A 26232-nucleotide genomic window follows, 5' to 3' on the forward strand; every position below is an offset into this window, starting at 1 on the left:
AAAATGTGTGTGAGTTCTGAGCACTCCTTTCCGACGAGTTAATAAAACAAGTAGGGAAAAAAAAAAAAAAGAATTCACCGATGGCAACAAAAACTATGACAGGGATTTGGCATCCGCGATCAAAACAGTTAATGCGCCGCTCCCCATGAGCTGCGCAACATTAAAAAGTAAAATAAAACAAAACAAAAAAATATTATTAATTTCACAGCCATCCTGAGAGCAATCTTGAAAATAATAAATACAACCCTGGTCCAGTGCATCGAGCACGCTCCTGTAAATTGACAATGTGTGTATGTATGCGTGTGTGTTGTTTTTGTGTTAAATCCAGGCTGTGTCTGTAGACTTGTCAGTATCCTTGTAGTCCATTGTAAACCTTCTGTACTGAGCCTTGCTTGAGGAGATTCCGAATACCTGCAACAACAAAACAGCATGAGAACACTGATAAATAGATCGATCTCTCTCTCTCTCTTTCCCTCTCCCCCCCACCCTCCCTCCCTCTCCCTCTCTCCCCCACCCTCCCTCCCTCCCTCCCCTCACCGTCTTTCTGCTGATCGTCCAGCTGTGTTTGGGGGAACTCGACGTCGAAGGTGATGATGAGGGAGCCGCGGATGTTGATGTTGTCGATGTTGGGCAGACCTTCTCCCTTCTTCCACAGGCGGGCGCCAGGCTTAGTGATCTTGTCCCTCACTATATGGACCTGTGAAACAAAAATCCCCCCCCCCCGTATTAGTTTACGGGCGCCTGCAAGTCTCCCGGTCTTGAACGTTAATGGCGGTGGCGGTGGTGGTGGTGGTGGGGGCTTTTCAATTTATACCTTGTGTCCGTCCAAGTGCGTGATGTCCATCTCAAAGCCGACCAGCGCCTCCACCAGGGAGATTGTGACGTTGGTGTACAGGTCATCCCCGCGGCGCTCGAACATGGGATGCCTGGAGGGGGGCGCACATTATAAATAGCATTAATAAAATAACTAATAATATAATGTGAAAATTCTCGTTCTTTGGCTTTCTCGCCATTAAGCCGACGGACAAGTATAAAAATTGAATGTCAAGAGTTCATACTTTAAGACTTTGATGCGGAAGCGTAGATCACCGGGCTCTCCGTCGATGTGAGGCTCCCCTGTAGGACCGCGGTGGCAATAATTAGGAGAGAAACATTTAAAAAATACATGGGGGCAGAGCCACGGCTGGGCGCCCTGCGTTACCTTCTCCGATGAAGGGGTACTCCATCTCATCCCTCACTCCTTGTTCGATCTCCACCTCGAGGGTCCTCTCCTCGTTCACCAGCCTGCGTCAACCAAGACAGAAACCAACACCTCCACCCGTTAATACACGAGGTGAGAACATTAACGCCAGGTCAGATGGACACTTGGTCCAAACTAGGTCATGTTGGATGGTATTGATAATATTGTTAAATATAAATGGCGGCTTTATACTTTGCTCAACAAATTGAGGATATAAGGACTTGAGGGGTTTGGAGACCCCAACGGCGACTCACTTGATATTGGGGCACTCGTCACAGACGACCTCCTGTGTCATCTGGAAGCGCCCGGGTCCGAGCTGGGTCGTCCTCATCTCCTGCCTGCAGTTGCATTTCCTCTTGCCCGGCGCTTCTTTGGCAACCGGCTTGTTACGTACAACCTGGAGGGCAGGTTTAGAGTAGGACAACAGATAAGCTTCCCATTTGAAATATTCTGGGCATAAACTTGAACACATGTGACCAAAAACATCTCTCGTAACGATTTTCAATGGATTTGGACCTTGAGTAATACAGGGTTCATTCTGGCGTTACAAAATGAAACTCAAGGACGTTCAAGTACTTTTTTTTAAAAACACAATTCTTTCATTTTTAAGGACTTCACGCAAAACAAATCTAATCAATTTCAATGTGGTCTTAGTCAAAACTCAGTCTCTTAGTCAAAAATTCTATGAATTATATTCGTAGCACATCTATTATTAATAATCTTATTGTCATCTACTATTATAACTGTCTATTTCCAACCACATTGGAATAAATTTACATTTCCCTGGCATTATCTCGTTTTGTTTTTTTCAAGGACTTTTCAAGCACAAAGGGGACATTTTTCAAGATGTTCCCGTACTTAAATTTTTGAGGACGAAACTCATGCACAAAATAATCTGGTAACAGATCACAAGCCTCTTTCCAGTTTGTGACCATAAACATTTTAAATCAGAAGGGGATCACAACTGTAATGTGTCTACCTCCACAAAATTTCCAGAGTACACCTCTTCAAGTGTGACCTCTAGGTCGAGGACGATATCATTTCCTCTGGGGATGTTCTTGTCCTGCCCCTGTCGGTTACCGCCAAACATGAATCCAAAGTCACCAAAGAAGCTGGGGAGAGACCAGGCAGAAGAATTATTCTTGTCCACCCTCCCCCCTTTGCAGCATTGAGTAATTCAATCGCTATGACTATGTTAAGACAAATGCTGTTTATTGAACCACCGATAATCATTTCCTAAAAACCAACCTTGAGAAGATATCGTTGTGTGAACCATGGTGACCCTCTTTGAGACCGTCCTCCCCGTAAGCATCGTACTGTTTCCTTTTCTCCTCGTCTGAGAGGACCTACAAGGAAACAATAATAAAACCTATAAGGAGTGGAGGGATAACCACTGGGCGCTCTGTGGTGTAAAATTATTATTATTATTATTATTATTATTATTAATAATAATAATAATAATAATGAAGACTTCCATTTGTAATTTCATTCCTACATGTTTAATACTCAGATTAGTATTCAGCTCCATAAAATATGGAGTGAGTATTGAGGTCAGATGCACCTGCAATACCTGCAACTAACAACCAATCACAGGCAGCCACATCGTCTGTTCTGCCAATCAGGAGCCTTATGGCATTTCCAATGACAACCAAATAGAAAGTCTACTAGAGAATAGCACTATAATAACTGGATAATCTAACTGGAAAGGCAGGAATCTCTTGTCTGTCTATGTCTGCGTGTCCTTTATTATCTCGACAACCGCTCATCCAATCGACTTCACACTTGGTCTGTGTATTGCTGGGGACCCAAGGACACATGCAGCGTCGAATTTGGTGCAATTTGGACACGCGACACGTGCAATATTAATGAACATTCAATAAACAGCGAACAGCGAACCAGTCACAAAGAGTGTGTTGAAAGGCCACTCTTTGCGACTCAGTCGAAGAGCCCTGAAGCCCTGACTGAATCGTTGCCATTTTGTTCAACTGTGCCATTCACACGTCTTAGTCTTACATTTTGAACTGGTATGCACTAGTCATAATAATAATAATAATTATTATTATTATTATTAAAACAGCTGCAGGCAGCAATGCATAATTGTCAGGTAAGTCACGTTAAACACAAATCACAGTTTACCGAGTTCCTATGAAATGCGGCATTACTTCCTATTGCGCCGAACCGAATTACAATTTTCCAGGTTCCCATGGAATGCAGCATTAGCTCCAACTAATTTTCTGATTTCCCATGAAATCTGATTCTCCTGCTGTCTCTCGTCTCGACCCGGCGCAGATCCTGCGCGAAGCAACCAATACGGACCAATGGAGTCGAAAACCGCAGCGCACCGCCCCATGCAAAAGCCCCCCCCAGAGCCTCACCCTGTACATACATAACAAATTAGATGATGAGGTCATGAAGCGCCCCGCTCCACCACCCTATTCAGCCCCGCTCCGCCAGCCCAGCTCCCTTCATTCGGCTATTTCCGGCAACATCGGCAACAGTTTTTCAATAATTCCAGCGCCAAATACAGATTGATGTGGATCAAACTTGGATCGCAAAATGTCTGAAACTGCCCTGAATACGAGGACGCTTCATTTGTGTCCATGAGTTCGGCGGTTGCTGTGCGCCAAACACTCTAATGATCTGAAAGTATACTTAGTATATTTAGTATACTTTTAGGAACTCACAATTAATAAACTCACTTTGTGTTAATTGAAACTACTTAAGTTATACATCGTGTGTTAGAAGTTGTCCTGAAGATGTGCTTGACAGCTTGAGATAGGTTAATGAGGTTAATGTTTTGATACACATTATTTACGTCATTTTACCTTTTAATGTAGTACACTACACACAAGCATATTAATGACTAGTATACTGAAGCTGTTCTTTAAATTAATACATAAAGTAAATGAGAAACTAAACTAAACCTCAAGTGTGACTCACAAAAAAGTACAAATGGGTAGAGACTTAACACACTGTATATATAGAAAATATACTTTCAGTATGGAAATACTGTATAAATATATACTTGATATATATATATACACCATATGATAAAATAAAGACTTATATTTATGACAATGTTTTGAGTAAACTAGTTAAGAGTTATTCATCCCCGACACAAAGCAGACATGAACAAGAGCAGCCCACCTCATAAGCTGCCCCTAAGTCTGCAAACTTGTCAGCGGCTTGGGGGTCGTCCTGGTTCCTGTCGGGGTGCAGCTGCAGGGCCAGCTTCCTGTAGGCCTTCTTGATGTCCCTGATGGAGGCAGACTTGCTCACCCCCAAGATCTTGTAGAAATCCCGTCTGTCGGGAAACAGACGATAGTAACAGAGTAACATATTAATAGTAAAAGAGTAATAGAGTCAGTATCTAAAGGGTAATAGTATATGTGCACGTCTTTGACTAATTGTATGACACCGTGGGATACTGTAAGGCTGGTGGAAACCGTGGAATAATAATAAGGATTTTTAATAAGTAATTTAGTAATAAGTAATTTAATAAGCAATCATAGCGTCGTTATATGTGTGTACCTTTTCCATTTAATGCCAATGTATCGTAGTGTAATAATAACAATATAATAATAGTGCAATATTTCATTTTATTATTTATTACATTTTATAAGCGTAATAAGAACAGTGTAATAATAATAATAATAATAACATGAAGCTATTACAGAAGCGCTATATTTTGACATTTGAATTAAAAAAAAAATGTGTACATTTTCCCCGCGAACCATGTTAGAGAGTCATTCCTAATTCTATTGTGTTGTGACATTTATAATAACGGCTTTAAAACGTCCCCGCAAATTTGAATGGGAGTGCGGAACCTGAACGATTTCTTTTATTTCTCCTTTTTTTTTTTTTTTTGTTTTTAAAGTATCGCAGTCTGAGCATTAGCGTCGCGATCGGATGTTATTGTGACAGCTCTGAATGTGGAACAGCGAGAGGCAGCGGCGGCGCTGACTCGGACCAATCACAGTGGAACATGTGTACCAGCCGGCGGTGCCGCTCCACTGGCGCCCCGTGCGCTCCGCGGAAGCCGCCCGACTCACCCTGCGAGCACCGCCGCGACCACGTAGAGGAGCAGGCAGCAGACGTTGCACAGATTCATCCCTTTCGCGGCCATCGGTCGTGCTGATATCCTGAAGAAGGCCGGAGAAGAAACCCGCGGCCGGCGTTCAGGGCTTGGTTTGCTGCTGCACTGTCAGTCACCGCGCGGCTTCCTGCTGCTGGCACTAGCCCCTCCCACTTCCTGCCGGAATACCCGCCTCGCACACAAGCCACGCCCCCCCCCCCCCCCTTTAAAGGCGCACGCAATTATTTGACCGCGCTTGATGCGATTGAATTGATCTGCGTTACCTGTATTAATGTTACGCTTGAGTTACTGTCTGTCTGTCTGTCTGTCCGTCTGTCTGTCTGTCTATCTATCTATCTATCTATCTATCTATCTATCTATCGATCTATCTGTCGATCTATCTGTCTATCTGTCTATCTATCTATCTATCTATCTATCTATCTATCTGTCTATCTATCTGTCTATCTATCTGTCTATCTATCTATCTATCTATCTATCTATCTATCTATCTATCTATCTATCTATCTGTCTATCTATCTATCTATCTATCTGTCTATCTATCTGTCTATCTGTCTATCTATCTATCTATCTATCTATCTGTCTATCTATCTATCTATCTATCTATCTATCTATCTATCTATCTATCTGTCTATCTATCTATCTATCTATCTATCTATCTATCTGTCTATCTATCTATCTATCTATCTATCTATCTATCTATCTATCTGTCTATCTATCTATCTATCTATCTGTCTATCTATCTTTCTATCTGTCTATCTGTCTGTCTGTCTGTCTATCTATCTGTCTGTCTATCTATCTATCTATCTGTCTGTCTATCTATCTATCTATCTATCTATCTATCTATCTATCTATCTATCTATCTATCTATCTGTCTGTCTATCTGTCTATCTATCTGTCTATCTATCTATCTATCTATCTATCTGTCTGTCTGTCTATCTATCTATCTATCTGTCTATCTATCTGTCTATCTATCTATCTATCTATCTATCTATCTGTCTATCTATCTATCTATCTATCTATCTATCTGTCTATCTATCTATCTATCTATCTATCTGTCTGTCTATCTATCTATCTGTCTGTCTGTCTGTCTGTCTGTCTATCTATCTATCTGTCTATCTATCTATCTATCTATCTATCTATCTATCTGTCTATCTGTCTGTCTGTCTGTCTGTCTGTCTGTCTGTCTGTCTGTCTGTCTGTCTCTCTGTTAGAATATCTTTATGAGACCAAAAAGACGTCTCCGCTCTGCGCGCTCCCGTGAAGTGCGCGGGACCGACTCAACTTCCAAACGAATGCTGCGTTCCACCCCCCCCAAACTCGGAAATCGGTCATCCCAGACAGGCAGCACAGCGGTGCTTCTCTGAGGGGGGGAAAACACGGAGGTCCGCCGTGAAGTCGTGTTTGTTTGGCGCGTGTGCGAATCCAAGCGTTCTCCCCAAACGTGCGTCGAATTCGGATTTCTGGGATTCCCGGCTTTAAATGGGATTCCCGGCTTTAAAATGGCGTTTCAACGTGTGCGGCTCCCGAGTCGGAGGTCGGATTTGTCCGAGTTCCGACCCCAACGGAACGCAGCGCGAGAGGGCGCCAAATAGGAAGCGGGAGCGTCCGGCCGCCCGGCGTTCACGTCGAGGAGCGAGCCGAGAAGACGACGTGCGTTGAGGGCGGCCGCTTGTTTTAGCGGGTTTTATTTTCGTTTTTGTTTTTGTCTTTGTTTTGTTTAAACTGATGAAGGAGCCGAGTGACCCGTCGCCTTCTCCCGCGCGTCGACAAGGCGCGGCGCGTGGCTCGGACGGACGGAAACTGAAGGTACGACCGAAGCAGACCGCTCGTCTCGGTAACTAACCCGTAGCGCTGTCAACCATTAGCTTGGTCGGCTAAATGGGTCCCTGCGAGGCGGCGGGCGGGCGGGCGGGAAACGGAGGCACCCGGCTCCGGAAAACGTACGAACACACCGTTGCAACTTCAGACTGCGTGGATCTACATATTGTTAGCTCCATTGCTAAGCCGCTCCAGTGATACCAGTACGTTTATGCCGCCCGGGTGGTGGTTGTCATGGGAACATATATCGATACTTGTTTATCTCCGAAGGGAAGTTGCAGCAGCTCACATCAAAAACAATCTAGTAATAAGGATAAAAACAATACAGACTGAGAAAGCTATGGGAGACAAATTGGCGATAAACCTAAAAATGTGCTAAAAACTAATTTGTAATATACAGTACAAAAGAATGTGTGTGTGTGTGTGTGTGTGTGTCATAACATTTCATAATATACAATAAACCTAAATAAAATAAAAAAAAATCGATAACTGGGACTTTTCAATAAACCTCAAAATTAACTTAAAAGTACAAGATATTGATAATATAAAATGACATAATAATTAACAATAAGCCTCTTTATCAACAATTCAACTGTCAAATTTGACATTTTTCAAGTTTACAAGTTTGCATGCACATATTCAGTATATGAAATAAGAAGTGTACTCTATAACTGTTGCAATATAATGTTAACATCACATCTCTGGGTCAAAGGTTTGTTTGCACGACTAAGTTCCATTTAGCCTTTTCACATTGCCATTCCGGGTTGAGAGCTGAACAGACTGGTTGCTCAGGGCAGAAGGACGTCTTCAGCACTTTGAGACACTGGGGACATGTTTACACCTCACGCCCATGTAATACGTCACACTCGCACATGTGCTCGCATTGGTTTTGATTAAGTGGGAAATTTTCTGCATTGTGCGTCATGGCTATGGGGTCTCTTTTCTGTCCAGACATGGATCCAGGCAGTGTGAGCATATGGCCACGCATGGAGCCCTTCCTGCTGGGGGCTCTGCAGGTGACTATAGTCTTTCAGTCTTTCAGACCTATGCAAGTTGTTGAGTTCATGGCAGGGATACACCACAGGACTTTCATAACACTTAAATTGACAGAAATCACAACAAAAAAACCAACTACTTGTTTCCCCCATCACAATAGTGCACACGCTATTGGATTTAGCAAGGAGGATTGTCACAGAGGATCACACATTTTGGGGTTCTACCATACATTATAGGAGCTGTGATTTAAGAACCAACCTGATATTCTTGTAAGAATCTCAGAGTAGTCTCAGACTGATCGCAAGAATTTCTGACCGTTTTGAATGACGGGAGTAGAAAATCCTAGTGAAAGCCCTTTGGTGTAGACTAGGCATAAAATAATTTCATCCTGCAAAAAAAGCTAATTCATAACCTTTTTTTAGGTGACACCCCCTTCCAAACTCAGCCTGCACTACCTTCAGAAGATGGCCGTGTACGTACGTATACGGCCGGGCTACCTCCCTCTTCTGGGCTGGCCCATGTGGAGGCACATTGCCTGTGGGAAGCTTCAGCTCCCGGAAGACCTTGCATGGCTCTACTTTGAGACCTTCGACCTGATCACACACCACACCCCAGAGGAGAGACTGGGCTGGGCCGAGTCTCTATCCCAGTGCTCCTCTCATCAAGAGCTGGACCACCAAAGGAGCAAGGTGGGGAAAGGAAGACGGAAGGAACAATACAGTCATGGTCAAAAATCTTGACCCCGTCTAAAAAAAACCAAAACAATACAATAGAACAACTCACAATTTGTCAAGTTTAAATTGACAAAAGGTATTTGGTCTCCACAATTCTTACCACAATCACTGTTAATGGTACTGAAACTCTGTATTTGATTCAGAACTTGAAATATCCTTTTAAAAGATAGTTTGATTGAGAGTATTGGGGGGGGGGGTGTGTAAGGGTGGACAGCTGTAACTGTGTGTCACTCTTGCTTCAGTTCACTATGATCCAAACTGCCGAACCCCAAAATCCCCCTGAAAATGATGACCAATGTGATTATTGACGTTATTTTGTTTTTCATGTCTCTTCTTTAGTTATCCGTGGACACGCTGAAGTTTCTGCTGTTCCTGTACATCCAGCAACTAAACCGTGTATCCCTACGCAGCTCTCTGATCGGTGAAGAGTGGCCCAGCCTGCGCGCTCGCTCTCCCTCCTCCTTCTCTGACCGAGAGTCAAAAAGCAGCTCCCAGAACAAGGTTCTCCTTCCGATACAGTATGAGGCAGTACTTAAACGCTGAGAATTGTTTTTTGAACTTGTTCAAAGTTTTTATCGGCCATGTAATTTTATCTGTCACCCAGCCTACAACATCCATGCCAAATCCCTGGTCCGGCGTTAGATACTGGGAGAACAAGATTTCAGTGGTCGTTGACCTCATCCTACCCTTGTGTCCGAGGCTATTGTGCTCTCACTGTCCCCTTTTGTCTTGGCTCGGCAGAACTGGGACGACCGCGCCCATCTCTCTTTTGTGCAGAGCCACCTTGGTGAGCTCCTGGAGCTGCTGGTGGAACCGGGACAGCTCTCAGGTTCCGGCAAGGCCATACGAGACAGTCAGGTCTGTTTACACGTCACAAGTATTTAGGGCTATACGCATCTGTTTTCATCTATTGTTATGGGATAGTTATCAAACTGGAAACTATTTTGAAGTGGATACTTCAAGCTGATTGTGGCGGTATTGGTTTCCCAGGTTTCCCTGGAAGCAGTGCAGTGCTTGAGCCTGCTCCTGGAGGGCGCGATGGGCCCCGGTAAAGCGGTCCAGCCTGTCCACAAGCTGCTGACCAAAGCTCCTCTCCAGACACAGGCTGGCTTTTCCAAACTCACCCGCTCCTTCCCCCTGCACCAACTCCTCAACTGTCTCAGACAAAACCTCACACTCAACCCCTTTGGCAGGAGCACCTGCCTGCGCCTGGGCAAGAAGCTTGCCTGGGCCCAACAAGGTAGGTTACCCTGTGCTCACACTAGGGGAGACTTGTCAAGTCCACTGATTACAGCCATACAAACTAATGTAGCCTATATTGTTAATAAATGTGTAGATACATTCATTTATTTTTAAAGGTAACTTTATGTTGACATGGTTTTGCTAATATTCATTGTGAAGATGCACATCTTATTATTATTATTATTAGTATTATTATTATTATTATTATTATAATGAAAGTAAAATATCATGCTTGTACATGCATGTAATGAACCTATTATTTTCTTTCGCACGTCATTACTTTAATTCCTTTAACACATCACACTGTATAGAGTGGAGGGAGGAGTGCTATTGTATAGGTGTGTCTATGTGTGCATGTCCCTCGCTCGCTCAACATGTCCTTTTACATTATTTTCATGACCGTTCTCTTCTCTGTGTGCCTCCCAGTGGAGGGCTCCATGAAGAAGGCCAAAATAGCCCGGAATACCCACATGGCTCCGCTTGGCAGCAGGATGGTGCTGATGTCTCAGGTCTTCAATCAGACTCTGGCCAAGGATTCTGATAAGCTGACCGGCGCCAACGTCAGAGTCCACAGATGCTCCGACGCGTTCATATACCTGCTGTCACCTCTCAGGTAATGTTGGCTTCATCAGAACATCAGTGTTTCATGAGTACTTGAGCACGGAATCGGACCAAATTCAGGTGAAGGTATCTTCCCATCCCTTTATTTCTATGCGATTATTAAATGTTGCTGTTTATATTTTTCTCTTTAGTGTTAAAAATCAACAACCACGGCCATGTTTGTGTGTATGTCCCTCCAGAACAGTCAGCGTGGACAAGTGCTGTAACAGCACGGTGGTCCTGGGTCCCGTGGAGACCAGCGTCCACATCCACGCCTGCGAGAACGTCCGGGTGGTGTGCGTCGCCGGCCGTGTCGCCATAGGAGCCTCCTCCCGATGCACCGTCCACGCCCTGACCCCGACCCGCCCGCTCCTTCTCCCCGGAAACACAGACATCACCCTGGGGCCCTTCCACACGCACTATCCCACCCTGGAGGACCACATGGCCGGTGTGGGCCTGGCCGTGGTGCCCAACGCCTGGGATCAGCCCTTGCTGCTGGGCGCCGACGGCCTTGTCACCCCCTCGCCAAACTCTTCCTCCAACCCAGACCCCAGCTGCTACCGCCTGCTGCCCCCGACCGCCTTTCACTCTCTGGTGGTGCCTTTCAAGATGGAGGGGGACACGTTCGAGGTGCCGGGCGGGCTGCCTCCGGCGTACCAGGCTGCGCTTGCTGAGAAGGAGCAGAGAATCCAGAGCTGGCAGAGAACTATAATGGAGGCCAATCTGAATAAGTGAGTGGCTGACGGCATCTGGCTTCATCCTTGTGCTCGCACCACTATGGCTCGGTATTTGGGCAGGATGTCACTATTCAATTTGATTTAGATACAAAAGGTCAGGATTCGATTCTATATCGCTTTAATTTGATATTGATAAGGTGGCTCGTCATACGATTCTGTATTCATATATTGAGATTTTATACACAATGAGAATTGCTATCATCCTTTGGTTTACCATGTGATGCATCGCAAAACTATTTCATGGAACACATTCAGTCTAATACGGAAATGAAATATTGCAATGCATTTGGGCAGTGTTTAACTCAAGTCAAAAATGGTGGCATAACTTCCAAAAAAGTATCAATATTACAATTCAGAAATTGAAACAATAGAATATAGATATATAGATATAGATATATATATATAGATATATAGATATATAGATATATAGATATATAGATATAGATATATAATTGTTTGTTTGTTTTATGTTTATTTTAATTCAATTATTTTTTGCCCAGCCCTGCACACTGCTATTAACTCAATATTTAAGAAAAGGTTCAACCTCACATTAGCAACATTCACTTTTGAGCCAAGTTTTCCAGTTACATTACCATCTGGTCTCAGTCAAACAAAGGAACTACCATCAATGGAAAGTCATAGTAGGGCAGCATATTCATAAATCAATGGAAATCTGTGAAGTCAGCTGATATAGAAGCCTGTGTCCCCATAACTGCATATGTGCATCAGTGGGATGTGTAATCCATAAATTGTTGTTATTATTTTTATTTTTCAGAAGGAAATATTTGTTATGGTTAATTTGATTGTGTTAAACATATTATTTTGTTTTAGTCAGCTGTTGGTCTGTTCTCACAACACTCCAGTCCATCCTAACATATCTGCAATGTTCCGTTTCCAGGGAACAGCGACATCAGTTCCAGGACTTGGTGCAGCAGAAGTTCCACGAGTGGCTTTTAGAAACGGGCCACAAGCAGGAGCTTGACAGTCTCGTCCCCCAAATACTGCCTGTCAGGGACCCTCCAACGGAGCCAACAACCCCCCAGTGAACTAGGGGAGGAAGACAAACTGGCAGATGGACACAGCCTAACTCAGCCCTGGGGAACATGACACCAAATGCTTGTTCCCAAATTATGGGACCAGTACGGACACGAACAAACCCTAATGTGTGTATATACAATTAACACCAATGGATTAGGTACCAGGGCTTTCGACAAAGCCAAATGTGAACACTTGACGACAGTCAATATTATCCCAATCAATCAGCCCACTCCTAAAAAAATAATTATATATATTAGTATGCCAAAACTTTTTTTTTTTTTGTGTGTCGAGTTTAAAGGGTACATCAGGCCTGTGGCTTCACGATATTGCTATTCCTTCCTACCTTTTCCACCCCCTTTGTTCATTATTCAATCCAAAGTGAGGGGATTAATTTGATCCCTGATTACAGAGAATGACCCTTTTAAACATGGGAAATATGTAATAAATGTAAAGCAGAACAAGACTTGTTTTGCACAAATGCATACTTCTGAGAAGTTGTGCATGAGTAGATCTTGACGAGGCACTTCAAGGTGTCCTTGATCAGGGGGGGTGGTGTGTGTGTGTGTGTGTGTGTGTGTGTGTGTGTGTGTGTGTGTGTGTGTGTGTGTGTGTGTGTGTGTGTGTGTGTGTGTGTGTGTGTGTGTGTGTGTGTGTGTGTGTGTGTGTGTTCCTAAATGCTGTAACACTTAAATGCTGTATTGCAGTGGCCAGTGTGAACAACAATTGAAATTTGACAAGAGTTGTACTTTTATGCCTTACTACTGTAGCTAAGTGATCCAATTCACCTTCCAGTCCAATTCACCTTCCAGTTTAATTGCACTATCACTTTCTACTTAATGGGAATGATGTAGTACCTATTTAATAAAATGTAACGATAAATAAACATTTTTCATTAGAGGATTCCTGCATGGCTTTTGGTCCCTTAATGGATTGTTTTAATTTTAGGTTCAACCTGTGGCACTGTATTGGCTGCAATTAAAACACGTCAAGGACAGTTACTAGGTAACACTAGGTTTTGTTGTGTATTTGACGATTGAGCGGCCTTCCACAAAACTAAAAGGCAGCCCATGGCAACAATTTGGCAACACACTGGTGCTGGCATGGTTGGGGCAAACTAGTGCAGCAGGCACGTGCCGTGTTATGGTGCAGGAGGGAGGCATGGTGAGATGGTGGGGGCACTGGACACAGCCAGCAGAGACAGAGGATCAATGGTCGCTCACACTCCCTGCCATTATACTATAATCCTCCCTCGCTTTTCTGGAAAAACTGAATAGCACTAAAATCACTGACTCAATTTTTGGATCTCATTTTCATGACAAAGCGATTGTTCCCCAATGGCCTCCACTGTTGCTGTTTATGAAAGTGGAAGGGCATGGATATAAAAGGACCTGGTGAACGACTAACCGGGCATCCAGACCTTAGGGGCACCTCCACAGCTTAACACCATCAAGGCTATCCTGATACCACATGCAAGATGGGCAGGGTGAGTAACAGTAGACCGGTTTGACACCGGTGTTGTCATGGCAGCTAGTTGTGATGGCAAAGCTGGATGTGATGGGGCAGTAGCTAAGGAAGTGGAGCGGGTGATCTAGTAATCCAAAGGTTGCCGGATGGATTGCTGGCTCCTCCTGTTTAGCATGCTGAAGTGTCCCTGAGCTAGACACTTGACCCCTAATTGCTCCTGATTGGTGCATCCATCAGTGTATGTGAATGTAAACATGTGGACTGCACTCACATTTATGAACCAAGCGAACGCAAATGATTTTGGGATGCTGATTAATGCTGCCAATTATCATCTTTCAGATTGTTTTCTACGAGGATAAGAACTTCCAGGGCCGTCGCTATGAGTGCGACAGCGACTGCTCAGACTTCCACGCTTACCTGAGCCGCTGCAACTCCATCCGGGTGGAGAGTGGGGCATGGGTAGTGTACGAGAGACCCAACTACATGGGCTACCAGTACGTCCTGACCAGAGGGGAGTATCCCGAGTACCTGCGCTGGATGGGCCTCAACGACCGCCTCAGCTCCTGCAAGATGATCCACTTTGTAAGTTAGCCACCGCCTCTTGTCTGCAAGCGGCTTGCCTGGTTTGCCTCCTCCTTCCACCAAACTAAAAGTTGGGCACTGTTTTTTTTTTTTTTTCCACATCCATCCATCAATTCCCCAAATTATACCAACGGCATTCTAGGGTTGCACGGATACGAAATGTTGGGTGGCAAAACCGAGAATGCTCCACATTTCAAAAAGGATTTTGTGACACAAGCAGAGCCACATTGACCGCTCGGCAGAGGAAGACCATTTGAGAGTTAGGTATAGGCGTCCCAATCAGGTCATAGCATGTTGTTGACAGTATTGGCAGCCTCAGGCCTCGTTCAATAGGAATCAATACTGGGGTATTTGTATTGTCAGGCTATAATACAGATCAGTATTACTGATGAACTGACCCAGTACCAAGGGGCGGGGAAAAAAAATCGATCCAGCTGGTACTTCAGTGTACTGTGCACTACTACAATACTGCAGAACAAGGAGCTTTGAAAAACCTCAAAACTGAAGGTGGCAGAAGACGCTTTTATTTAGTTCAGGAGACTCCCTTCTGTGGAAACCAATATGAAACGTACGAGTGTGTCCAATCTGTACAGAAAACATTTTTAGAATAAGCCTCCCGTATTACTGGATGTGAATCTCATCTCCCTATATATCCCTCCTTCCCCTTTTCTCTTACCCCACATCCCGTCTCCATTCTTTCCCAACCCCCTGCACTAACCACCCACCCCGGCCCACCCTGCTTTCCCCCCCTCTGCCCCCCCTCACCCTGAAATCATGGACAAACTTCCTCCATCCCCCCTCCCCTTCTCCTGTGGCTCCCAACCCCGCCCCCCTCCACCCTCTGCTCCCAGACCAGTGGGACCCAGTACAAGATGCAGCTGTATGAGAAGGCAGACTTCCGGGGTCAGGCCTACGAGGCCACGGAGGACTGCCCCTCACTGCTGGACAAGTTCCGCTGGAGGGAGGTCTACTCCTGCAAGGTCTTCGACGGCTGGTGGGTGTTCTACGAGCACCCCAACTACCGCGGACGCCAGTACTTCCTGGAGAAGGGGGAGTACCGCAAGCCCGGGGACTGGGGTGCCGTCAGCCCCGCGGTCCAGTCATTCAGACGCTTCACCGAGTGATGCCGCCTCAGCCCGCCCCATCCCACATGCTCAACAAACCCGACGCGATCTATGATGTGAGCGACTATGTATGAAATTGAATATTATTTAAAAACCAAGGCCTCACCTAAAATAAAAAAAAAATAAAAAAAAAAAGTGGTTGAATCACAGGTGACAGCATTTGTTTTCCTCATTGAACAGACCCACATTGTTATCGGCCGTTTCTTGTTGCAAGTCATAACGAAACCGTCCCTCTCAGTAGATTCAATCATCCCACAGTTATGGCCACGAGAAGGAAGACAATATCCTGAGTATCCTTAATATTCCCATCTTTTTACAGTCCGCTGTAAGTGCAAGCTACCTCAACGAGGTATTTTAGAAGCACAAGTTGCTTTATCCCAGTAGAGCTCGGAGGTTCACAGTGACGGGCTGCGGGTTCAGGTGGGTTCCGAAGGAGAAACAGTTCCCTCCGCCACCGATGAGGATCACATCAAGGTCTTCTGGGTCCATCAGCTCAGAGCAGAAGGAGTGGAGCATAACAGGCCAGGGCACTGAGGTCTAGAGATGAGAAATCAAAAATACAATAAAATAAACACACACAGCCTGGCTAGTCAATATCAATTAAAAAATTCCAAGGCTGCAGTACGTAACATTAGCAAGTTTTGTAGTATCTCATTGGGCAGAGACATTTCTTCCCGTATCTATGAGAGAATAGCCATTTTAATGGAGGTGTGGTAAACGCAAACTGACTGTGTTCAGTGTGAACTCCGCCGTGCTTCCGGTGGTCAGGTCGATCACCGCACAACCCGGCACGCCCTCCGAACACAGCCAAACTCCACCGACCAGGACCAACCGTTCACCGATCACATGGGAAGAATGCGAATACCTGGGTGAACACACGACAACATTGACAGCAGCTTCAGATTTTTCCGATTCAACCTTCACGCCGAAAGTGCGAGGCCGCGGGCCCTGGAGTTTTGCCCCACACCTGGGTGCAGGAGGGGGATGAGTCACGAGTTTGTCCCAGCAGAAGCCTCTTTCAGTGGGCTTCAGTAGCATTGTGTCCCCCAGCGGTACATCTCCGCTCCCCAGCCCTCCAAACATCACCAGACCTCCCCGGTAAGGACACGCTGAATGGGAGAGGCGGGCCTCTGGGGCAGTGCCCTCCACCAGGATCTGATTTTAAAAAAAGAAACACATGGAGACACTTTGATTAGTTACAGAACGGTGGTGTGGATCTCGTGCAGGTAGTAGGGGATGGCACTTGGAAACGAAAGTAAAACAAACCTCCGTCCAATGCTGCTGGTCAACACATAGAAAGTGGCCATCACCCAAAAATGGCCGAGACTCACTTTTACCCCCAAACACAAACAGGAAGTCTTTTCCTGTGGGGGAAAAGGAGACGGTCCAATTATACTGTAATAGCTCGGCTCTTATCTGACACATCTTTTTCATTGCAGGGTAGCATGCTATTCCATAGAGCCACAAGTTTCTCTATAAAAGCTCTTTACCGAAGAAGGGCTCGTATCTACTATGTTACATCAAAATATACTTCTTATGGGAGCATTAGTTTGTTATATACAGACTTAATCCCAAACCTCTCACCTTCGTGACTGACAATAGTTGAAGTGTGTCTCCATCTCGGCTGTGGTGGAGCCCCTGTACAGGCCATCTCTTTCACACACAACTTAACTGTGTCTCTCTCATCACAGTGAATAGGGTCACATTGGTCAACGGCTACTTTGAGCAGGCTTCCGATTGGGTTTAGCGGAGATGAGCGACCGCCGTATACCACAGCGCCCCCTAGATCGAGGGGCGTAACGGTGTGGTACAACCGGACACCTGGGTAACACACGGAAAATTAGTCCAAATGTTTTCTCCTGCGGGAGAGGTCACTGATCGCACGCAGCGAACCCACTCACCCCAATCTGTGGAGGATTCTACGCAAGCACTTCTCCAGCCAACCTGGCCTCTGACCAGGACTCTAAGGGGCGCCCCTCTGCCTCTCCTGTTGGAGCCCCCGGTGACCAGGATCCTTCCTGGAGCGAGCGAGGTGGAGGCCATCCCTAGTCCCCCGAGGCGCACCTCCCCTGGTGCCGTCTGCACACTCAGGGACAAGGACCTCACAGGGGAGCCACCAGCAGGGACTAGAGACACCAAAAGGTAATTTATTTTTTTTCAAGAAGGCCTTGAAAAACACAGTGAGAAATGGTCGGTTTTAGAAAATGGTATCAAGATGTACTGAGAATTACCCCGAGGGTGCGTGAGTAAGGCGTCTCCGGTCAGAGAACCTCGGGATGCAGTGAGGATAAAGTAGTGAGAGCATTTCTGGTGCCAGTCCTGATGGGAGATGAAAACACGGGTGCTCAAGCACCAGACATCACATGAGCACTGTTGTGTGATTTTTAACTGACATACCAGATGTAACAGCCTAAAATTACAACCCGTCATGAGAGGAAGATGCAGTATTCACTATTCAGGTAGAGTGCTGACCTCGTACTCGTCAAAGGGTTCCAGACCATCTATTCTGTGTCTCTCGTCTTCATCGATCAGACCCAGGTAGAATTCATTCAGGTCCAGACATACACACTGCTCCCAGCCCTGGGGGACAACACACACACTCACAATTTAGGAACAAAGTACAACAGGTTTTATGGTTTGCAAGCTCCAAATGTAAATGTTTTAAAACTTGTACTTAAAGAAAAGTACATCTTCATTTTAGTCAGCATACTGGCCTTTTCCAGGAATCTGCTTCTCTGTGCGGTGGTGTCAGAGTACTGGTGGAGGGCATGTAGAGTGGAATTAAGTTTCAGGAAATGATCTTGCATGATCCGGCCAAAGGGATCGTGGGGACGGATCTGTTCGTACATGACGAATAGCGAACAGGGAAATTGCTTTGCTGCCCATTCAATGACAGAATCCGACCTGAGTGACACATAACATCCAACTATAGACTTGCGGTCCAATATATATTCTAGTATGTACATAGAGTATAAATACTCCTACAAACAGTGCACGATCACCATTTAAGCGTAGTGTAAAAATCCCCGCCCTTACCACTTGGTCTCCATGTTAGTAAGAACAACTTCAGAGAGGATTAGAGTGGGAGAAGCCCAGTCCAGTCCAGCTGCACCCAGAGCCTCCTCCACCTGGGTCTCTTCTCATACATCCACCCCCAGAAGCTTGTACTGACCACTGGAGACATGCACAGCTCCTACGAAAACACACAGCGGTTTATGGAAGAAAGGTAATAAGGATGATGTTTCAAATATGATCCCTAATCTCTCTAAAGCTTTACTTGACCATGCTATTCACCCCACTGACCTGTTTCAGGGGGTGAAGTGGGGCCCAACGTTTCCCTCAGTGTAACGTTGGCGCTTATAAGGGCAACTTTTCGTCGAGCTACATCCGGGAAATCCACCTCAAACAGGGCTGTTCCCTCAAGAGCGTCCTCCGCAAGCAGGCGGAAATACAAGGAGTCAAAACCCGCCCCCAAAGACACACTCTAGATGAACAGAGTGAAATACATGAGATATGGATCAAGGGACAGAACATCTGAGCTTGAACTAACAGACGCCTACCTGCCTCCTGGGGCAGGCCAGCGTGGCCTGTAGGAACCTCCTGACACAGTGGTCCACGGCTCTCCAGCGCACATAGTAACCCCTAATGGGCAGGGCAGATACAAACCACCAATGCATATGATATAGACGGATCAGACGATACATTTATGTATACATTTTAGTTGCACAGATCCGGAACTGACCTGTTGATGAGCGGGGCTCTCCGGGCCACTTTACACACAAAGTGCTGGAGGAAAGCGTCCTGGAAGTAGCCCTGCGCGGCAGCAGAAACCTTGCTCACGACACTGCTGTCGTTGGTTCCCTGCACCTGAGAAACACACCGTTGGGACACACATAAACACACACCAGGGTGTCTGGAGGTATCACAGATTTTAATTCACTACTGTACTTTTATAGACCATTTTGAGACTAATCATGTCTCTCTTTTTCAATAAAGTATTGCAGGCAAGTGCTATATGTTTGGTACAGTACAGGGGTAAGCATTAGGTGGAAACAGGGCAGGTTCTGTAGATCATTCTATCACAGTTTCCTTGTGGATTGCAAGGTAAGTAGAACCATTTTCTCTACAGAACTTCTGGTAAGTTAAGTAAATAGGTATGGTCAGTAAATAAAATAAAATAAAATGGAAAACGTACAAACTATAAACACACACCGCTGTGTACTTTGCCTGCTTTTGCTTCTTTTGGTTTGGGGTTGGCATGTTGCTGCCACGTCCAGCCTTTACAGCCTGAATCCCACGGATCGAGCTGTTGTTGTTGTGTCCTCAGTGACTCATGATTGAAAACAATTCAAACAGGCCACCGTAACACAACAACTTCCGGGTGCAGTGGGATCAGATCCTGCGCGCTTCCGCCGGGTGACGATGCCTCCATTGAAACTCCGAAATCAGGATTTCACTTCCGACGCGGTGAATGTTTTGCATTGCCTCTGTACTCTGAGATTCAAATAGCAAATTAAAATCCATGCAAAGGGAAATATTTTACCTATGTCCGACATGTTTACTGTGGCGACAGATCGGTTATCCCGGACCCGACCTATTTATCTTGGTAGTTTATTTTTATTGTCGTTTTATCACTGATATGTATAATAATAATAATAATAATAATAATGGTCTTTTTTATTATTTTTTTTTATAATTTTTTTGTTTCTGTTTGTGTTTGTTTATGCCAAATGAGCCACATTAATTCAATTACTTTTATATTTATCCTGGCAAACGTCCGTAAACGTGAATGGAAATGTGTAAAAATGAAACCATTTTAATCGTTGATATTAGAAAGAAGAAGAAACAGTCTTTATTGGTCACACAACACACCACACTACAACACATGCTTGCACACACACACACATGCTTTGATGGTGGCCGGTGAAATGGATCCTCTGCTTTTGACCCATGCTGGCTTGTCCTTCCTCCGGGGGCACAGCCAGGAGCAGTGGGCAGCAAATGTGGACGCACCCGGGGACCAGGTGATAAGTGTCCATCGCTGGTCAGACGATGATGTTTCCATGTTTTTGGTGGGGGTCCTTACTGACGTGAGGTGGAGGAAACCCCATGTGAACACGGGGAGAACATGCAAACTCCACACAGAAAGGCTCCTATTTGGGAGATAACCCGCCGGTTGTTGGCACAGTGCCAACAGCGCAGCATTTGTAAAAAAAAAACAACAACAACAACAAAACAAAAAAAAAAAGGACAATAAAAACAGATGCTTCGGTAATGTCGAACCTCCACTTCTCTGCGGTCATATGTTTAGTGACAATGCGGCAGTCGGTGCGCATGCGCATGCGTCCAGGAAGTGGTTTCCCGTACCAGCTGAGCGTGAAACTGTCAACATTGAAGCCTAGCGGAGCGCCGCAGCTGAGATCAAGATATTATCTCGGGTAGGTGATGTCATGGATTGAATGAGTCATCCGCGTACATTTCACTGACATTAAAGGGACAATGAACGGGATCACCACGGAGACGTCAAACTAAAATATACTGTGACGTTTAGCGGGGTAGCTTGACAGACGAGGTGTGGAGACAAGATCCAAGTTGCTAACTCAAACACTGAGCCCAGATTTATTTTCCTGTCAGTCACGTACTGACGTACAGCTAACCCGAGGTTGAGGGCACTGAATTAAAACAAATAACAGGGTGGCTAGCACAAGGTAACTGATAGATGCGGGGCAGTGTCTCTCAGCTACTTCGATCCCCACGCACACCACCAACAAACACAACCACCACCTTTTCTTCCCTCCTTTTTCTCCCTCCCGGAACAGAGCCTGCAGCCAATACCCAACCAGTGACACCTCCCTCAATTAAAGCAACAGAACACACATCTACACAGTACCCCAGCGTTACACTGCCCCCCCCTTTCTAAATTCCTCGTTCTCGAGGAACTAATTAACTTCAATCCAAGTAGCGCTGGGGGACACTCCTGGGTCGCCTGGGTCGCTGCTTCCCCCATTCCCCGCTTCCTCTCTCCCCGAAATCCTGTGTTGGAACAACTGCTCCCAGTGGCGTGACCTGAATCTCCATCTGCTGCCGCCCCGATGTACTCTGTGGCCCCCCTGGGGAGGGCGGTGAGGATGTGGCTCCTTCAGCACGTGTAGATGAACGCTGTGAGCCCACAGGACACTGCGGCGGGGAGAAGGCTCCGTCTTCGGGTTGTGTCTGCACAGCTGGAGGGGTGCGACGAGCCTGACTATAGTTTGGTTGACTCGCGCCCTTGTAGGGCGCCAAACGGTCACGATGCAGCACCACCACTCTTCCCCGAACAGCCAGCTTCACCCTGTAGACCACCCCCCCACCCGTTCCAAAACACGGCAGGGCCCGATCCATTTACTCTGCAGCTTAGGCGACTTCCCCTTGATCCTTTTCGGTGCATAGACCCACACCAAGTCCTCTGCGTCGAAGGGATTCCCTTTCGTGTGCTGATCATACGCTCGCTTCTGTCGCGCCCCCGCAGTTTCAGCCTGTGCCCTCGCAAACTCATGTGCCATCTCCACCCTCTTTCTGAGCAGGATAGCATACTCCGTACCAGCCGGTACCTGGTAAGTGTCGGGGGGCAGGCCATATGCCAGAGCGGTCGGGGTCCAGAGCTCCCTACCGAACATAAGTAGGGCCGGTGTGCACCCAGTTGTCTCCTGTGTCGCTGAACGGTAAGCCATCAGGATCAACGGCAAATGCAGATCCCAGTCCTTCTGGTCCTTGTCAACCACAAGGGCCAGCTGTACACCCAGCGTGTGGTTAAAGTTCTCCACCAGACCATCACTCTGCGGGTGAAGGGGCGTCGTCCAAGTCTTGCGGATTCCGAGTTGTTCGCACACCTCCCCGAACAGCTTGGACTCAAAATTGGTCCCCTGGTCAGAATGTAGCTCCGCAGGGACGCCAAACCGACTGAACATCGCATCAACTAACGCCCCACACACGGTCGCTGACTCTTGATCAGGAAGGGCCACAGCCTCCGGCCATTTCGTGAAGTAATCCATCGCCACCATCACGTAGCGGTTGCCCATGAGCGGGGGAGGGGCCCTAGCATGTCCACAGCGACCCTGTCTATGGGCGCTCCAACCCGGTACTGCTGCAGTGGCGCTCTACACTGGTTTGAGGGTCCTTTGCGGGCTACACAGGGATCACACTTCCGGCAAAAGGCTTCCACATCCCGCCTCATGGTGTTCCAATAGAACCCCTCCCGCACCCTATTCAGCGTCTTGTTAATGCCAAAGTGCCCCACCCCAGGCTGCCCATGATGGAAGCTCAGCACCTCTTCCTGACGGCTTTTCGGCACAACTACTTGCCACTTCTCTCTTCCCGATGCCGGCTCCTTCCAACGTCTACAGAGCACACCATCACGAAGCGCTAGGCCATCCCCTTGCGACCACAGTCCTTTCAGAGACGGGCCAGCTGCTGCAATCTCCGACCAATCCGGTCTTCGGTTAGCAGCCAGCCAGCCTAAGACCTCACACAACTCAGGGTCCCCTTGCTGCTCGCCTGCCCAGTCCATCGTCACATCCAACCTCAGGGCCATACATCTCTCAGCCTGCTCTCTCCTGCCCGCTGCATCATTTGCTTCGGCACGGCTGCATTGTGCACACTCCTTCTCACATGGCCTCCTGGAGAGCCCGTCAGCATTCGTATGAGAACTTCCTCGCCTGTGCACCACTGAGAAGTTGTATTCTTGCAGCTTTTCCAACCACCTCGCCACTTGTCCCTCCGGTTCCTTGAAAGACATCAGCCCTCTGAGAGAGGCATGATCTGTTTGAATGAGGAATTTCACCCCACATAGGTAGTGCCTGAAGTGGTGCACAGACTCCACCACTGCCAGCAGTTCTTTTCGTGTAACACAATAATTGCGTTCTGCTTTAGTGAAGGTTTCGCTGTAATAAGCAATCACCTGCTTGCCTTTTTCGGTGATCTGGGCCAGGACCGCTCCCATAGCATCATTGCTCGCATCCGTGTCCAACACATATTGCCCATCCGGATCTGGGGCAGACAAAACAGGGGACCGACACAGGGCTCCTTTCAGCGCATCAAATGCTTGTTGCTCGTCAGGACCCCAGCCGAACTTCACATTGTTACATGTCAGACGATGCAAAGGTGCAGCCACCGTTGAGAACATTGCGATGAACCGTCGATAATATGACGCCAGGCCTAGGAAGGAGCGGACCTCAGAAGCATTCTTCGGCACCGGCCAGTCCCGAACTGCCGCAACCTTCTTCTCCTCTGTGTCTATCCCCTGACCGCTCACTTTGTGGCCCAGGAAAATGAGTTCCCTCTGCATCATCTTGCACTTCTCTGGGTTCAGCTTCAGCCCCGCCGCCTGGAACTTGGAGAGCGCCAACCGAAGGGCCTGTAAGGTAGTGGTGAAGTCTGGACCATGGCCCAGCACGTCATCCAAATAGACCTGCTTGTTCTGTGGTGGGACATCGGCAAGGACTCTCTCCATGAGCCTTTCGAATGTGGCTGGGGCGTAACACAATCCGAAAGGCATGACCGTGAACTGCCACGATCCAGAGCCTTTTGTGAAGGCCGTCTTAGGCCGGTCTTCTGGTGACGGCGGGACCTGCCAATACCCGCTCCTCAAATCAAGCAAGGAGAACCAGGCTGAACCTCTAATCCCATCCAGCGCATCATTAACTCGGGGCAGGGGATACCGGTCCTTCACAGTTATGTCATTCAGTGGTCTGAAATCGACACAAAACCGCCACCTTTTCTTCCCTACTTTTTCTCCCTCCCGGAACAGAGCCTGCAGCCAATCCCCAACCAGTGACACCTCCCTCAATTAAAGCAACAGAACACACATCTACACAGTACCCCAGCGTTACAATACGTTTCAAAATTTTTTTTTTCGTCCAGACTGAGCAGAGCGGGATGCAGGTAGCTCCCTGCTCCCAATAACACCAGATGAGATCAGACTAGCTCCCAGTCAAACAAGATCAGATACTGCATTCACGCCACATGGTTAGATGACAAAATAACAGTAAGATCTGTTGGAATTGCTATGCTAGAGCTATATTTGTATGTTTTATTTTACATATATGTATGCAAACGTGCAGAATTTCTTATATTTTGAGTGTGAATTCTTGATACGGAGATGTTGCCTATTGACAATTTTCCTTTGTTTACTGTTATTACTTTATTATTGTCCATTGTTTTTATCTGAGCTGCTGTAACTGCAATTTCCCTCCGGGGATGAATTGTCTGTCTGTCTGTTTGTCTGCCTGTCTGTCTGTCTCAGACATGGCGCTGGTTTAGGAAAGCCTAGACAATCTCCACTGTTAAAACGTTACTTGATGGCAGTCAAGTGTTTGTTTCCCTTTAAGTCTTGTGAACTCTGCCCCTACTTATTATTTTTAACGATCTATATTCTATATTTTGGATCTCATTTTCATGACAAAGCGATTGTTCCCTAATGGCCTCCACTGTTGCTGTTTATGAAAGTGGAAGGGCATGGATATAAAAGGACCTGGTGAACGACTAACCGGGCATCCAGACCTTAGGGGCACCTCCACAGCTTAACACCATCAAGGCTATCCTGATACCACATCCAAGATGAGCAGGGTGAGTAACAGTAGACGGGTTTGACACACCGGTGTTGTCATGGCAGCTAGTTGTGATGGCAAAGCTGGATGTGATGGGGCAGTAGCTAAGGAAGTGGAGCGGGTGATCTAGTAATCCAAAGGTTGCCGGTTGGATTGCTGGCTCCTTCTGTTTAGCATGCTGAAGTGTCCCTGAGCAAGACACTTGACCCCTAATTGCTCCTGATGGGTGCATCCATCAGTGTATGTGAATGTAAACATTTTGACTGCACTCACGACATTTATGAACCAAGCGACGCAAATGATTTTGGGATGCTGATTAATGCTGCCAATTATCATCTTTCAGATTGTTTTCTACGAGGATAAGAACTTCCAGGGCCGTTGTTATGAGTGCGACAGCGACTGCTCAAACTTCCACGCTTACCTGAGCCGCTGCAATTCCATCCGGGTGGAGAGTGGGGAATGGGTAGTGTACGAGAGACCCAACTACGTGGGCTTCCAGTACGTCCTGTCCTGACCAGAGGGGAGTATCCCGAGTACCTGCGCTGGATGGGCCTCAACGACCGCCTCAGCTCCTGCAAGATGATCCACTTTGTAAGTTAGCCACCGCCTGGAGTGGCTAACTCTAGTTCCGCTGGAGGGAGGTCTACTCCTGCAAGGTCTTCGACGGCTGGTGGGTGTTCTACGAGCACCCCAACTACCGCGGACGCCAGTACTTCCTGGAGAAGCCCCGCGGTCCAGTCGTTCAGACGCTTCACCGAGTGATGCCGCCTCAGCCCGCCCCATCCCACATGCTCAACAAACCCGACGCGATCTATGATGTGAGCGACTATGTATGAAATTGAATATTATTTAAAAACCAAGGCCTCACCTAAAATAAAAAAAAGAATAAAAAAAAAAGTGGTTGAATCACAGGTGACAGCATTTGTTTTCCTCATTGAACAGACCCACATTGTTATCGGCCGTTTCTTGTTGCAAGT

General features: G+C 46.7%; 4 protein-coding genes across 4 annotated transcripts; 2 read left to right on the top strand and 2 right to left on the bottom strand.

The window, feature by feature from the left end:
• Positions 1-255: 255 nt before the first annotated feature.
• Positions 256-5413, bottom strand: dnajb11 (DnaJ heat shock protein family (Hsp40) member B11). The gene is made up of 10 exons (XM_080019755.1): positions 5293-5413; positions 4388-4544; positions 2489-2586; positions 2220-2352; positions 1495-1637; positions 1202-1284; positions 1059-1116; positions 815-926; positions 538-697; positions 256-411 (listed from the first exon to the last, which is right to left on the bottom strand). The coding sequence occupies exons 1-10, from the start codon at positions 5364-5366 to the stop codon at positions 347-349; spliced, it is 1083 nt and encodes a 360-aa protein (XP_079875881.1). The 5' UTR covers positions 5367-5413; the 3' UTR covers positions 256-346.
• A 1558-nt stretch (positions 5414-6971) lies between these two features.
• tbccd1 (TBCC domain containing 1) lies at positions 6972-15726 on the top strand. The gene is made up of 12 exons (XM_080019543.1): positions 6972-7142; positions 8106-8170; positions 8573-8839; positions 9224-9385; positions 9626-9742; positions 9875-10124; positions 10553-10739; positions 10927-11457; positions 12362-12505; positions 13620-13662; positions 14305-14547; positions 15399-15726. Exons 2-12 carry the CDS (start codon positions 8108-8110, stop codon positions 15669-15671), a joined length of 2280 nt encoding a protein of 759 aa, XP_079875669.1. The 5' UTR covers positions 6972-7142; positions 8106-8107; the 3' UTR covers positions 15672-15726.
• Positions 15727-16043: 317 nt separating this feature from the next.
• Positions 16044-22618, bottom strand: LOC307244396 (tRNA wybutosine-synthesizing protein 4-like; the record flags this gene model as incomplete). Its single annotated transcript, XM_080019544.1, is given in 15 exon segments — positions 16044-16208; positions 16401-16536; positions 16639-16826; positions 16938-17035; positions 17256-17492; positions 17573-17797; positions 17903-17990; positions 18144-18251; positions 18386-18575; positions 18708-18811; positions 18815-18864; positions 18975-19155; positions 19232-19313; positions 19414-19538; positions 22022-22618. Coding segments are annotated over 15 exon segments (2574 nt in total).
• On the top strand, positions 20801-26091 carry crygs2 (crystallin, gamma S2; the record flags this gene model as incomplete). Its single annotated transcript, XM_080019545.1, is given in 6 exon segments — positions 20801-21109; positions 25155-25274; positions 25599-25766; positions 25769-25851; positions 25853-25880; positions 25882-26091. Coding segments are annotated over 5 exon segments (498 nt in total). The 5' UTR covers positions 20801-21109; positions 25155-25265.
• Between the last annotated feature and the right edge of the window lie 141 nt (positions 26092-26232).

This window comes from Zeus faber, assembly GCF_960531495.2.
Source record: "Zeus faber genome assembly, chromosome: 18".
In the NCBI taxonomy this organism is placed as follows: Eukaryota; Metazoa; Chordata; class Actinopteri; order Zeiformes; family Zeidae; genus Zeus; species Zeus faber.

Coding starts and splice junctions, on each gene's coding strand:
- dnajb11 (XM_080019755.1), bottom strand. CDS start 5,366: ATGGCCGCGAAAGGGATGAATCTGTGCAACGTCTGCTGCCTGCTCCTC. Junction 2,587..4,387: donor ACTTAGGGGCAGCTTATGAG/GTGGGCTGCTCT, acceptor GTTTCCTTGTAG/GTCCTCTCAGACGAGGAGAA. Junction 698..814: donor CGCACTTGGACGGACACAAG/GTATAAATTGAA, acceptor TTTGTTTCACAG/GTCCATATAGTGAGGGACAA.
- tbccd1 (XM_080019543.1), top strand. CDS start 8,108: ATGGATCCAGGCAGTGTGAGCATATGGCCACGCATGGAGCCCTTCCTG. Junction 9,386..9,625: donor AAAGCAGCTCCCAGAACAAG/GTTCTCCTTCCG, acceptor TTGGCTCGGCAG/AACTGGGACGACCGCGCCCA. Junction 9,743..9,874: donor AGGCCATACGAGACAGTCAG/GTCTGTTTACAC, acceptor TTGGTTTCCCAG/GTTTCCCTGGAAGCAGTGCA.